This window comes from Rhipicephalus sanguineus, chromosome 5 (assembly GCF_013339695.2).
Source record: "Rhipicephalus sanguineus isolate Rsan-2018 chromosome 5, BIME_Rsan_1.4, whole genome shotgun sequence".
NCBI classification, from domain to species: Eukaryota; Metazoa; Arthropoda; class Arachnida; order Ixodida; family Ixodidae; genus Rhipicephalus; species Rhipicephalus sanguineus.
Window position 1 is genome coordinate 97,219,020 of NC_051180.1, and position 14,362 is coordinate 97,233,381.

The 14,362-nt window shown below is 49.1% G+C and overlaps 1 protein-coding gene across 1 annotated transcript; it reads left to right on the top strand.

Annotated features, from left to right (window-relative positions):
- Positions 1-4,581: 4,581 nt before the first annotated feature.
- Positions 4,582-6,538, top strand: LOC119394872 (endothelin-converting enzyme 1). The gene is made up of 2 exons (XM_037662173.2): positions 4,582-4,721; positions 5,161-6,538. The coding sequence occupies exons 1-2, from the start codon at positions 4,605-4,607 to the stop codon at positions 6,409-6,411; spliced, it is 1,368 nt and encodes a 455-aa protein (XP_037518101.2). The 5' UTR covers positions 4,582-4,604; the 3' UTR covers positions 6,412-6,538.
- The last annotated feature ends 7,824 nt before the right edge of the window (positions 6,539-14,362 follow it).

The following is a 14,362-nucleotide window of genomic DNA, read 5'->3' on the forward strand; positions in this document are numbered from 1 at the left end:
CTTTCGTTTTGACGAACGCTATTAAAAAAATAAAGAAAAAGCACACCGTGCCGATGCCACCCGAAAACAAACTTCCGAGGAACGCAGTTTCGCACGGTAAAACTGTGCGCTTACGCATCACTTTTTATAGACAATTCCCAAAGCAGATTCTGCGGGGATTTTTTTTTTGTTTCTTTTCCCTTCGAGAGATGTTTGAATTGAACTTCTTGGGGGAGCTAAATATAACTGTTTGTTTTTCGCTGTTAACAGGCAACGACGAAGAGGTGCGCGTTTTCGGCAGCGTATATAGTGTGTCACGCCGATGCAGACCTGCAATGCATTTCGTTTCGCAATTCCGCTTGCGCTCTAAACACGAGCTACATGCGTGTTACAACCAAGAGTGTGGTTGTGCAAATGCACGTGTCTTTACGCCGCATGTTCACTACGGCATCGTCTACTCTGTCTCGTGCGCAGCTGCATCGAGGATAACATAGTGCACCAGATTAGGCGTGGGAGCTTTGGAACCAACGTAACACAATTACCAAACGAAACGCTGAAAACTCATCGCACGCAGGAAGCGTCTTTTAAAAGGCGAAAGCCTTAAGTCGGTTGCCTAGTGGCCCCATGAGCAGGCATGGGCATTCGCCCGTGGCAGGTGGATGAAGTGGTACAAAAACCCGCGTTACCTGCATCAGTAATAAATTCATGCTGACGCGTCATCGTGTGACTTCATCATGACGTCAGAGATTTTGAAAATTTGTGACGTCATCAGTTGACATGGTTGCTTGTTGAAAGGTAGGCCGATCTCGGAGGATGGGCAACACGAAGTGAAGTGACGAAAGGAAGGAATAATGCAGTCGACTTAGAACGCCGAGGTAATTTAATGCGTGTCTTTGAGACTGCGGTACGTTATGTCTTGCAAGAACTCTGGTCTCCAGTTCTATAACTTAATGAATTACCAAGTGTGAAGTAGGTTTTCGCGTTGAAGTGTTACAGAGCGCAACACGCTGCAGGGCTTACTTACTATTCGTGCACTTATGGAAACCCGCGCGTGGTGGCGTACAGGTCCAAGCTGGAGACTCTCGACGTCATGGTGTCGTTGTCCCTGGACTGGGGCGTCCCGGTGTTCTTCCAGATGAGCGTGGACCGCTACTTCAAGCGTCCGGGGTTCCGCACTCTGCACTTCTCTGGCAACCCGTACATGCTCGAGTGGTTCATGGCACGCAACGCGCTCCAGGAGAGAGGCGTCCTTCTTGCGTACTTCGAGCGCGTTTCGCTCATACTGAACGGCACGAGCGCATCGAAGCACGTCGTAGAAGAGGCAAGTGCGGATGCAGGCCCGTTTTATCGGATAACGAAAAATACTTCATTTTCTATATATGCGAGTGAGTTATGCTGCAGTAGTAATTGATTGCCTATATTAAAAACTCGTGAAAGAGGTCATGACTGTAACATCATGAACGGATAACAGCAAGAAGCTTTATAAGGTAGAGGAAAGAAACAGAGAGAGAGAGAGAGAGAGAGAGAGAGACTAGGATACTACCGCAAAGGATAGTATATACATAACACACAATGTGGTATGTGTTACAGCGGCATACAGCTATTCCATAGTGCAGTATACAGTACTCTTATTCGCTCAACGTATATTCGAAACACGGCAACAACAGCAACAAAAAAAAAAAACGAGTTTGTAACGGTGTTTGTGTCAACATGCAGAAAATCTAAGGAAGGGGAGAGATGTCGCGAAAAGCAATGTTAGCAGCCATTTGAAAGTAGCAAGAAGACTCAGAGGAATTATTTACACTATATCTATTTATTGTAGAGGAACGAGACAGGGAAATAGACACAACGCTTGTTTACTAGGCCGGCTGTTCTATTCTGCTAGCTTCGTCGTTGTCTTTCTTCGCCCCAGCCGATCTCGCTCGTGCCCGAGCGCCGCTGTCTTCCTTACACTCGGCCACGCTGCGAAATTACATGGCGAGCTGCAGAAACGGTTTCGTGTGGACGACATTGGCTGTGCAGCGCTGGTAGTCGCAGGCCCACAGGCCCTAGACGCTGAAGTGAAAACGTCTCTGGCGGGCGGTACTGGCTGCGCCTGGGTGGTCGCTCTTTTGCACGCCACGACGTGTCTTGCAGAATTGCCGAAGACTCCGGCGGTCGACTTTGGCTGCCTCGTTGTGGCCGCAGGTCTCGGCCACACTGCGATTCGGTTTGGGGATCTGCCGAAAGGGTATGTGGAGGGCGAGACTGGTTGCATCGCAGAAGTTGGCCTCGGCCACGAAGCGACTTTTTGTGGGCAGGTGCCAGCCATACATCCGGCAGTCGACTGAGGCTGTGTCGCAGAGTAAGCGGCGGACGCGGCATGCTCGAAGAAGGTTGCCGGAAGAGCATCCGAGGAGGCACAGTGGGTGGCGTAGCTTCTCGACCCCCCTTTTCCGCTTCTTTGAGGACGTCGGTCACATTCGCATCATTGTCAACTCCGGGAGGACGGTCACAACCTTCGTCAGCAAAACGAAGTTTCAGTGGCAGTGGCTTTGGGAAAACGGAGAAGTCCTTTTCCGCAGATACAACCTCCACGTTAGTATTAGGATGCTCATCGCTCATTTTCCTCTTCTTCATCATCGTCCGGCACTGCTGGCGGTGTCCGGGCGGCACACCGGGTGACCTGGCTGTGGACTCCATCGCAGCCTTCTTACGAATAGTTGATGGTACATCAACGGGCAGTGGAATTAGCAAGTCGGCACCTTCCTTAGGCTTGCCCGGGAGACCCTTCTCGCTGGGTGGAAGGTGATCGAATGCGAACGACTGCTGTCGAATCTGTGGAAGCGGCTCCGATGAGTCTGTGAGCGTGTTTATGGTTGACATAGGCTCTCCCAGTTCTGGTGGCGTGTCAGGCACGACAGGAGCTGGCATCTGCACGTGCACCTGCAGCAAAGGCGCAACTGGGGGCCCATTCTCTGATGTCGCCCGCATGACGTCCGTGGGAAGGTTGAGCGAGGAGCCCGACGAGCCAGGGGCGATGGCCGTGGAGAATACGGGGCACCCGGTACTCACGGCGGCGGTTGAGAACCCACAATTTGAAGGCGCCAAGCTGTGAAGCTGTTCGGACAAGCGCCTGGTTGCGCAGATGCTTCTCGTAGCATAGTCGGGTGAGCCGCCTGGAGAACCATTGGCTGCGGCCGCGGAATATGTTTTCGTCGCAGCAATCAGCATAGCGATGTCCTCAATAAGGGAAGCGTGGTCAACACGATGAATGGCATCACCGGTAGAATACCGTCGAGTCGCCGAGGAGGCCTGGACGCCTTCCCCGAACAGTGCTTGTAGCGCCGGCAGGTAAGCGGGTGTCGAGGAGGCTTGGACGCCGTCCCCGCCGAACTGTGCTTCCTGCGGCGGCAGGCTTGCGGTTTCCATGCCCTAGGAAGCGTGGACGGCGTTCCTTGACTGGCGGCTCCGCAAAGCCGAAGACAGACGAGCACAGGCGGTTTCTGCCTTAAGGCTCCGTGTTTGACGACTGCGCCATTGTAGAGGAACGAGACAGGGAAATAGACACAACGCCTGTTCACTGGGCCGGCTGTTCTATTCTGCTAGCTTCGTCGTTGTCTTTCTTCGCCCCAGCCGATCTCGCGCCCGTGCCCGAGCGCCGCTGTCTTCTTTACATTATATAGAGATATATATCAAAACGTTTATTGAGGGAAAAAAGAAAAGAAAAAAGTGTTTAGGGAGCGGGTGGGTGGGGCCCCTATTCCAGGGCTCCACTGGCTTGAGCGGCCGGTTTTTCAATTGAAGCTCTGTTTTCGGGAAAACTACATGGACGTCTTCCTAGTTTCAACTAAAAAGCAATGCTAACTGCCCTCAATACCGCAAAGAGTCACACTCTGGTAGTAGGAAACCGTTATAGGTTACGCGTGTTTGCTGCTGGCCCTGAATGCTTTGTGGTGTTTTTAAACTTCACCCGAACTTTGGAGGATGTATTGGCGAGAAATGTTTGTGAAGCTTTGCGATGGAACTCTTTTGTGGCCTGGCTAGAGTGGTATGACCAGAGAGATAGTATTCTGGAAAACGAGTGTTAACATGCAGTACCAGACACCTGACCATCATCTCCTTTGCCGACGGCAGAATACGCCAGTTACACCTCGCGTTCTTCTGAAGAGATATCTTTTCCTCCTCGCCAATGACAATAACAAAACGACACGAACTTATTTTGCATCATCATTGCCTTACACTGAACATGTTTTAGCGTTCTTTATTGACCTTGATGAGGCCTTCCTGTGACGCAGGCTCGGTGCAATTCGCTTTCTCTTCAAGTTACGAAATGGCAGCGACAGTTGCCATAAACTGCAACAAAGGCGATAGCAACACAACTTTTGGTACGAGCAATCCATACACCTAGGCTTGTTTCGTAAACGAATCTGGCTTTAGATACAACCAGACTTCTGCGTATCCGACCTTTACCAGGCGCGAGGATGAAGGCCAAGGCAGAGAAGGATACTTCGTGCCTCTTGAGGACTGCTCTGGTTGCGTGTGCTGCCTATCGTTAACTTATTCAGCAATCTATACATCCCTTTCGTCTCAGCCTCTCACGCGAAACTGACGCGCAGGTACTCCAACTGGACAACCACGTGCTCATGACAATGGTGCCCTCTCTGGTGGATCCACGACCCGACACCGACCTAGTGTACGTGGTCATGGAGCAGCTGGATTACATCACGGGGCCTTACCTGTCCACTTCTGAGTGGCTGCTAGTAAGTGACGCTCGAGCAAGAATCGCGCTTGTCTAAGGGCCGGCAACTTTATTTAGAACTTAGAGACGTACATGATGGTGTGGGGAGGGGGTGTAAAGTTGGCAGGCCGCTATCCCATTAAATCCTATGCCAGCGCGGCCTGGGCACTTCTGACCACTCCTACACGCCTGTCCTGTGGCATGGTGTGTGCCACAGGGATAAGCATACGATTGTGTGGCGGCTGAGATATGCAAAGAATCGGGCAATACAGCAATAACAACTCTCGTATTATAATTTGAGAAAGCGATTTATGACTTGCGTGCTCTTCTTTTCTGGAATAATTTTTTCCCAAGCAGTCTACGTTGAACTGCATAATTACAGATGCCGCTGTTGGCGGCATCTCGCATAAACTGACAAAGGTGTAACTCAAAATGGACCAGCGCACCTTTCTTGCATGTAGGTCCTGAACAAGCATTTGCCTGTGGAACTAGGACCTAATGACGAGATTTTCGTCATGAACAAGCGGCTACTGCGCCTCCTGGGGGTACTCGTCGGCAACCTGGAGGACACCAAGAATCTGCTCGCCTACGTCACCTGGCACGTGACGCGGCATCTCGCGAGCGTCACTTCGTATCCGCTGTCGCGCGCCCAGTTCGCCGACGGGCCCGGCGCCGACGCGAACACGCTGGGCTACATGATGGGTCGCTGCTACATGGACGCCGACACGGCGATGCCATTCGCCTTCGCGCACGTCTTCAACCGGCGCTGGCTTCCCTCGGACTCAGCGCGGCACGCGAGAAGCGTATTGGACAACATTCGTACCGTGGCCAACAAGAGCATGGCCTCGCTGACCTGGATGGACGACGACACCAAGAGTGGCGCGCTCGAAAAGCTGGCCACCCTGCGCGCTATCGTGGGGAACCTGGAGCACGACTCCGAAGAAGGCTCCCTGCGACGCCTCTACCCTTACGTACCCAAACTGAGCGGTTCGTACCTGGACATGGCGCTCGCGTTTCGCTCGGCGGCGCTGCGCCACGCCAAGAGGTTCCTTCGGGTCAACGAGTCCTCGATGCCGTCGTCCTCTGACGAGGTCAGCGTGCCGCTGACGCTCGTCAACGCGTTCTACTTGCCCGTGTACCACGTGATGGTCATCCCGGCCGCCATACTGTACCCGCCGTTTTACGTGGCGGGCTACCCGGCGTCCTACAACTACGGCAGCCTGGGCCACGTCGTGGGCCACGAGATGACGCACGCCTTCGACCCGGACCTGGGGCTGTATGGTCGCGACGGCCTCCGGCACAACTGGTGGACACCTGCCTCCCAAGAGATGTTCACGGGCAAGTTGAGGTGCCTGCGCCGCCTCTACAACGAGATCCCTTGGTCAGGAGGCGCCAACTTCGGAGAGCACGCGCTCTCTGAGAACTTCGCCGATAGCGGCGGCATGATCAAGGCCTACAAGGCGTACCGGGAGAGCGCCCAGGAGCGCTCAGCGGTGCCCCCGGGACTCTCTAAATTCAGCGATGAGCAGCTGTTCTTCGTGAGCAGCTGCTTCAAGTGGTGCGCCAGCGAGGAGAAGCAGAACCCCGGACGATACTCGCCTCCTCGCCTTCGCTGCAACGTACCCTTACTCAACATGCCGGAGTTTGCGCAGGCGTTTGAATGCGGCGCGGGCAAGGCTATGAATCCGGTTAGTCACTGCGACACAATGTGATACACGTAAATGCGGTACAGACGCTACAATATAGAAAAAAATGTCGTGTCATGCGCACTTGCTCTTTTCTGCCTGTTCGTTAACGCCACGGCCACAAATTCGATCACGTGTCTCGATATTTCTCATGAGAGCTATTGTTATTCTGGAAAGTCGTAGTAAGTTAATGCGAATGTACAACGTGTATGTATCGAAGAAAGCTACACAGCGGTGTTTAAGTCAGGTGTTGTAAATGCAACGCGATCCGATTTGCACGTGAACAAAATAAAATTTCTCGTGACGTTCTTGATGTCGTGAACTATTACAACATTAAGATTATCTAATTCGTTGTCTTCACTAAAACAACCAAATGTCGTTATGTAAAAGAAGGAGAGAACAAGGTTAGCCAATGTATACATGAGCTGGTTAGCATTTGATGGGGTCACTCCCTATTTTAGTCTATAGTACAATGACATGACATTTGAAGTCGGCATCTGTTAAGCGAAGGTGTAGTTTTCGGTGGTGTCAGTTCACCTCGTCAGTACTCATTTACCACATTGCTGTACTGTGAAATAACGACGTTAAACAGGAATTGAAATTACAGCTGTCATGCCGCGTCTACTGCGCTCCAATTTTGCCAGCTCGTTCAGTGACGCGTAGGGGGTTACCTTTGTGTCATGGCACCTATAAAAAAGAATCCTTATATAAGCTTGGACTTATTATTATTATTACTAGTCGTTATCATTGGGAATAATATTGGATTGTTAGATGAGGGAACGAATATCGAGACCTTACATTTGCTTGCAGGGAAGCTATATGTGGCGTTTTTTTTTTCTAAAAGAGCCAAATCAAGAAGTAGAAACTGGGCTGAATTTCATGGGAAAGGTAAGCACACCTAAGAGTATTTCACGTTTAAAACGTTTGTAATCAAAATGGGGGCAATTACCGATTGTAACGTGGACTCAAAAATTCAGTTTCAAATCGAAAATGAGCCAAATACTGCACCTGTTTGAATCAAACTGAGCCAGATCCATTAAACCAGCATTGCGTCAACAATCGTGACCAAAACAATCAACGTGGCCGCCAGCAATCTGTTTCATTTGTAACCTAGTTGCTTTGTTATTGTGTTTTCGCTCCAAAACTACTTCTTCTTGGGCGAGTTGTCACTTACTGAAGGACATGATATCATAGGGCAAAACTTGAATGGAAAGAGATTCCGACTTTCCTACTCCTGCGTGTCTGTGAGTATTTCTTTTCTAGTTTTCCCCTACAGCACCATCTCCTTCTTTCGCTCCAAGACAGCATATTTGAAATGGAAGGCGACGAAAACGAAGTGATTGGGCACTCTGAAGAAGAAGTTATCTTAAGCGGCGCGGCTTATAACCAGCTATGAAGCTAAATAGAAGAAGACGAAGAGCTCAAGAATTTTTGGAGGCCTTCAATAGACGCCAGGAACAAGAAAGATCTGCCGGTAGTCCAGGACAGTGCGCCTGTTTCCAGGAAGCACCACTCGCTCTTCAAATCTAGTCATCGCCATTACGCCCATGAAAAAGAGGACGGCACCGACGAAAGCGCAAGATGGCGTAAATTTTGTCGTAAAATATTGCTCTATCGCCTATAGACTACTACTGCGTTGCCAATTCAAGCCCAAATAAAATGTTTCAATATATAAGAGCCAAATCCAAGTTTTACTCATGAATACCGACGATAGTGAGCTATGTAGATTTTAGCCGCAATATCGTTTTGAAGTATTTTTGGTGACAGGAGCACACTGGCGAAAAATTGTCACAGCTGGGCCGACCACTCTGTCAGCAGCAAAAAAAAAAAAAACTGCGTTTTTCTCAGTTTCACTTCAAGTGCACTTGGCTCTTTTAGAAAAAAAAAAAAGAAACGCCACATAGGACTAAGGCGTGTCCGTAGGAAATGTTCTTCGTCCGCGAGAAAAACGTATGTGCCACAGAGATTGGGCAAACTCCACTGCACACACTGGTCCACTAAAAGAGAAGGAGGGAACACACGGGCGTCAAACACCAATTAAGATTGTGCACGAAGCGCCAAGCGCATGCGGCAAGCTGCAAATTAGCGCTTTTGGCAGGCTTGGCTGTCTCTTCACTTCCCTTGATGCGCTGTGCCAGTTTAAGGTTCATGCACACAGTGAAATGTCACTGAATAGGCTTGAATAAAGAAAAAATAAATACCGGAAAGAGGCAGTCGGAATGCTATAGACTGAAACGTACGCAATAGCACCTTATCGTAGCATACATATCAGGTTGCGATTTTTCGCCTCTCCCGTCCAATTGAGATACATATCAAAATAATATTCACAATCGGTGAAAAGCGGAGGCGACTTGTAATTCTCGCGCACACGATATGGTTATCTCGGGCACTGGATACCGGCATCGGCTATTGCGCGCAATGTCGTCGGCCGAAGTAGTGTTGTAAAACCCGATTAAAAGCACACAAGTCTACGTGAGTTCAGCGTAAAGGGAGATGACTGTCAAATGCCTTGTAATATTGTAGAGACGAATATTCTAGAACACGGGGCATCGCTGCATGGAGACAACGTTTCGACAAGTAGTCGTGTGTCTTCTTCGCAGAAAACGAGACCACTCTTGACGAAGAGTCTAAACGTCGGCACCAGCGACACTCCGTGTTAAAGAATATTAATCTCTTCAAGCCTCCATCTTGCGCTGAACTTCTGTTCATATGATATTACGTGCTTGAAGTTTATAGCAGAACGATGGCGGGTGTGCGAATGCGAATGAAATGACGACTTCGCTTTTTTTTTTTCGAGAAACTGCAAAAGAATTATGTAAGTTTCGGGCGTAGACCAGTCTGGCGGGAATCTTATTGGCCAAGGTCTCGTTGGCGCCTTCGTCGGTATTGCTCTTTGTCTGGGGCAAATATATCGACACGGAGGTTTTCGTACTACCGGAGTCGTCTTCATGTTTAAACAAGGCTTCAATTCATGACTTGTAGAGTAGGGCCACATCATCGTGCGCGTGAACTGCCTCTGTACTTATTTGCTTCTTTTCTTTCGTTTTTTTTCTCTATCAGTACCCTGTTTGGAGTATTGTCTCGTGTTTAAACGAGGGTCGTTTCGTGCCTTGAAAAGTAGGACTCCATATACATTAGTTGTTCGTTTCCTTTCTTTCTTTTTTAATTTTTTTTCTATCAGCACCGTGCTTTGGAGCGCAGCATCCGCGTGCGTTTGCGAAACTGAACGCCGCTGTAGCTTCGGCAAACCTGTTGTTTGCGCATGCGGCTTCTGAAGGAAGACTGCTTCCGAGTTTTGAAATCGTGCGAAGTCTAAGTATTTCTTTTATATAGCATTTTTCCTCTCCGACAGCCCCTTCCTGATCTACACCTACCCGTTTCTTGCGACCAGCCGCAATGAACAACATATGCCTTTAGGAGTAATTATTGGTATAACTGGTGTGATATGTTAACTGCGGCCCCGCCACGGTGGTCTAGTGGTTATGGCGCTCGACTGCTGACCCGACGGTCGCGGGATCGAATCCCGACTGCGGCGGCTGCATTTTCGATGGAGGCGAAAATGTTTGAGGCCCGTGTACTTAGCTTTAGGTGCACGTTAAAGATATGTTAACTGCAAAGAAGCTACAAATAAATAAATAAGTAAATAAATAAATAGGCGCGATTAAACTGCAAAAAGCAACAAAGAACAGACAAAGACCAGTTGCTAATATTGCTTGTCTTCTCTGTTCTTTGTGCCTTGTGCAGCTTATTTTCACTTATTATTTATTGAGTTCTTCTGCAATTGACATTGGTCTTACGTTTTAAGCATTAATGCATTAGGCTTCACGAGAATGTAACCAAGAGCGCATATTTCTGGTGTGAATTTTCGTTTAATACGTGATAGAAGGAAATGTCGATGGAATGTCTTGGTTTGAGGAATAGGAGAGGAAGGAAGTCAGCAACCAAGGAAGTGTTGCAGTTCTGGCCGACATCGTAGACCGTCTATGTTGACAGGCATAAAGACAGCTTCGAGCCAGTCTCGACCGAGTAGTGCGAGGACGTGTGTAGACGTATGCGCTAGGTGACGCCACCTGGCGTTGGCAAGAGAAGTCCATAAAATCGCTGTGTTGTGAACTTTATTTCGTGTTCTAACCTGTGAAAAACCCAAAGAAGCCTGCAATAGGCACATAAGAAACCACGGCGACGTTTTCCTCTAAGCAGGCAACTTACCCGAGGAGTTCTTAAGCCTTCTGCTCAGCCGCCATCTTGTTTGGACAGCAATCTAGCCTGAATCGTTTTTTACATGGATGCTGCCTTCACGAAGCTGTATATTCTGCCGGCTTCGTGAGAACTGAAATCACACTTGAGATGAACACCGTCCGTTTAGCTATCTATTTAACGTCCTACGTTTAGCATTAGGTTTCAAACAGGAGAAAGTGCCTGAGAACAGGCTGTCCGACGTTTCGATAGGTGGACGTATCTTTGTCAAAGGCGCCTTGTCATCCTTGGCGTGTTAGTTTTAAAGGGTTAGTGTTGACGTCATGTCCAGTGTTACAGTGTACAGTGTTACAGTGTCCAGTGTCCAGTGTAACAGTGTCCAGTGTACAGTGTTAGTGTTGACGTCATGTCCCGCGGTGGCGCTTGCAGCGCCACCGCTGGACATGACGTCAACACTAACTCTCTAAAACTAACATGCCAAGGATGACAAGGCGCCTTTAACAAAGATAGGTCCACCTATCAAAACGTCGGCCAGCCTGTTCTGAGGCACTTTCTCCTGTTTGAAACCTATACCACTCCGTGTATACATCTGTCGGCTCCCTTCTTGATCTACGTTTAGCATTAGAACACACCCGGAGATCACCAAGAAGAAGAAGAAGAAGAAGGACTGTGTAACCTCCCCTCTAAAGAATTATAACATTTATAAAACCACTCAAGTCTTGGCCAATCCCCCACAGTGGGTGTGAGCCAAAGTTGCAGGTGAACAAGAACAAGAACAAGAAGAACAGGAGTCATGGAGTCGCCGCCAGCAGGAGCGAAGTCCCCCAAGCCAAAGAAGAGCAAGCAGAAAAGGGCGAAGCATAAAGAGCGCGACAAAAAAGCTCAGCAAGGAGCCGATAGCGCCGTCTCGCCCACAGCCGAACAGGCGCTGCCCAGCGGCCTGCTTATCCCGGGATTGGAGTCGCCATCTCCAGCTTACTACCAGGCCGAAGGAGCTGAACCGCAGCGTGCCGCTTCAAAAGGGCCAGAAGGGTGGCTAACTCCGACTAGCGCTTGCCCACAGAGGCCGACCGAGAGTGGAATAAGCCAAGACAAACCAGTCAGTTGCCTTTCTACCGAAGAGGTGTCCTCTTCCCCGCGTTTAACCTCCGCGATAGACGCAGCGAGGCAACATCATGGCGAGAAAGTAGGCTCGGACCAACTAGGCGGCAAAGAGCATGCACAGCCGACGGATGACAGCCACGGTGCGCCCAGCAACGTTCCTGGAACGTCCTATGCGTCTAGCGGTGAGAAGAAAACCACCCAGCCCAACGAAGGAAGCGCCAAACCATCGAAGCATCACGAGAAGGCCAGACGTTCGAAACACTCCAAGAAACCTGGTCGCAGTTCCGAGCACAGGTCGAACGCTGCCAAGGAAACCAAAGATGAAGCTCCAACTGTAGCGACTCCGCGCGACCAGAACACGCCTGAAAGGAAAGGCGATCCGGTTGGCACTGTTGAGGAATGTCACGACAGCAATGTACGGCACGCGCCCGAAGTCCAGTCCTCGCAACCGCAGCAAGAGGCAGCGAAGGTTGTCAAGGGTGACGCCACGTTCGACGGGCGGGTGGGAAGCCCCAACCAACAACAGTGTGCTGGGACAGATACGAGCTGCCTGCCTCCGGCCGTCGACTGCGAAGCGACCAAGTCGAGCGTGATCGAAGAGCCGATATATTACGAGAGCTTCATGACCATTGCGAACGAGCGAGGTTCACCGATAGCCGAGGAAATCATCGGCGGCTTCGTCCCGGGGACAGACACGACCCTGTTGGGATTCCCTACGTACATTATGGATGCCGAAAAATCACCGAGGACATCGAGTTCGCGAACGCCCCGAAACTGCGCTGTAAGTTGCGATAATATATCTTCTCTACATAAGCGATTGTCGGTGTTAGTAACGTATTTGCTGCATCGGAATAATGCCAGCTTACAGGTTGCGGAAGTGATGACAGCTCGGGAAAACCGGGGGTCAAGGGAGTGCTGAATAAGGCGTTTCGGAGGATTAAGGTGGCTAACTATATAAGCTGGTAGAGACTTGCGATATCAGGCTAAAGACGTATAAAAGAGATAGCAATTATAGAAACCCCAAAGGGATTTTTGCAGTCGCCGTCTATTGACTGTTCGCATTTGCCTGTATGGGCGAGACGTCATGCTTGTTAATTTAATTATCAAGCTGATATTTAGTGATGTATATGCGTGCGACGAAATTGCTAACTTGAAAAGTTGTTCAATACACGTATTTCGGTATGATTAGAGATAGCAGTGACAACTGTAGTGCAACTGCGGATGTCTCAAGCTTACTTAAGCTTACAAGCAAGCAAGCAAGCAAGCAAGCAAGCAAGCAAGCAAGCAAGCAAGCAAGCAAACAAATCTTAAGGATCAAAACAAATAAATATATAAACCTGCAGGACCATATTCTGCTGTTCGCACAACTCAATATGACCCAAGTGATGTACATAAATAAAAACCGACGCAGACTCACCCCGGATTAATTATTGAGCTGACGACTTTTATTGAGAAGTTACTATACCGACTAATCACAGGAAGCTTGGCATGCTATCACATTTTATCGACTAATGAAATGTCGCACACTTCCAGATTATTTAAGCTTCCGGGTGGGCTAAACACCGTCCTCTCCATGAACGCCACGATTCCTCTTCAAGAAGGCTTCGAATCTGCGGGACGAATGCGCGGACCGGCGTTTTAGGGGCATCGCAATCGGCCGGTCTCAATGTGAATGGGTCAATTCATGCCACGAGAGAAGACCATTGCTTGTAGGACGATTTCATGTCATCGCGTGGAACTTCAGAATCAACTTGCGAGCTTTCTCGCTCCTAATTATGAACACCGAACGTATATTTACGCATTGGATCGTGGACTTTTTCTACGAAGCATGAATGATGAACGTTCTTTTTGTTGTTGTTGCTGCGGATATTGTTTGTAGAAATCAGGAGAGCTTTTAATCAATGGTTGTCTTGCGTGTCGACAATGTGACATTTCATTTAGACCTTTTACGCATAGCTCGGGGTTACCTGGTAGTCCTCGCGTTGCTATTTTTTTCCCGAATGAATAATTCATACAGCTGCAGCTGACAAGTTATGCAGCTATAGATGCATATCGTAAACACATACGATTGTGCATAGCTCAGTCGTATATTCTTATCTTAATAGCGTTATGATGTAAAAAAAAGGTAATAAAACGTTACAGAGGTTGTTCTGCGATGTATCTTCGACGAAGTGTCAGATAAACTGATATTACGACTAGAGTGATTGATTCGTGAATGAAGGAGGGTTCCTTGCCATTCCAGTTGTACATAGGGCAGTCGTCGATTTTTATCTTAATACCGCTATGACGTCAAAAAATAAATACATAAAACTCTTAGCGAGGTTGTTCTGCGCTGGATCTTCGACGAAGTGTGAAATAAACTGATATTACGACTAGAGTGATGAATTGGTCAATAGAGGGGGAGTTCGTTGCCATTCAAATACCTTCTTTTTCCTCCTCCTCGTTTGCAGCATGTCTCCATCGCGTTGCGCACTCTGTTTTGACGAAACACAGGACGGCTACGTGACAGGCGTACTTATGAGCTCCTAATGCGCATCGAGGCATGCTCCTCCGCCGCATTGGCTTCTGAGGCTTTTCACCTCGCATTGCTAAGGAATTCTATGTACGGCGCTGCCATATACGTTCTCCAAACGACCTCCACAGGCTCGAGCAATGCAGACACACAGGCAAAGAATGC

Excerpts from the sequence above, each read along its gene's own strand:
- LOC119394872 (XM_037662173.2), top strand. The coding sequence starts at position 4,605 with ATGACAATGGTGCCCTCTCTGGTGGATCCACGACCCGACACCGACCTA. Across the intron at positions 4,722-5,160 it reads CCACTTCTGAGTGGCTGCTA|GTCCTGAACAAGCATTTGCC; the intron begins GTAAGTGACGCT and ends TCTTGCATGTAG.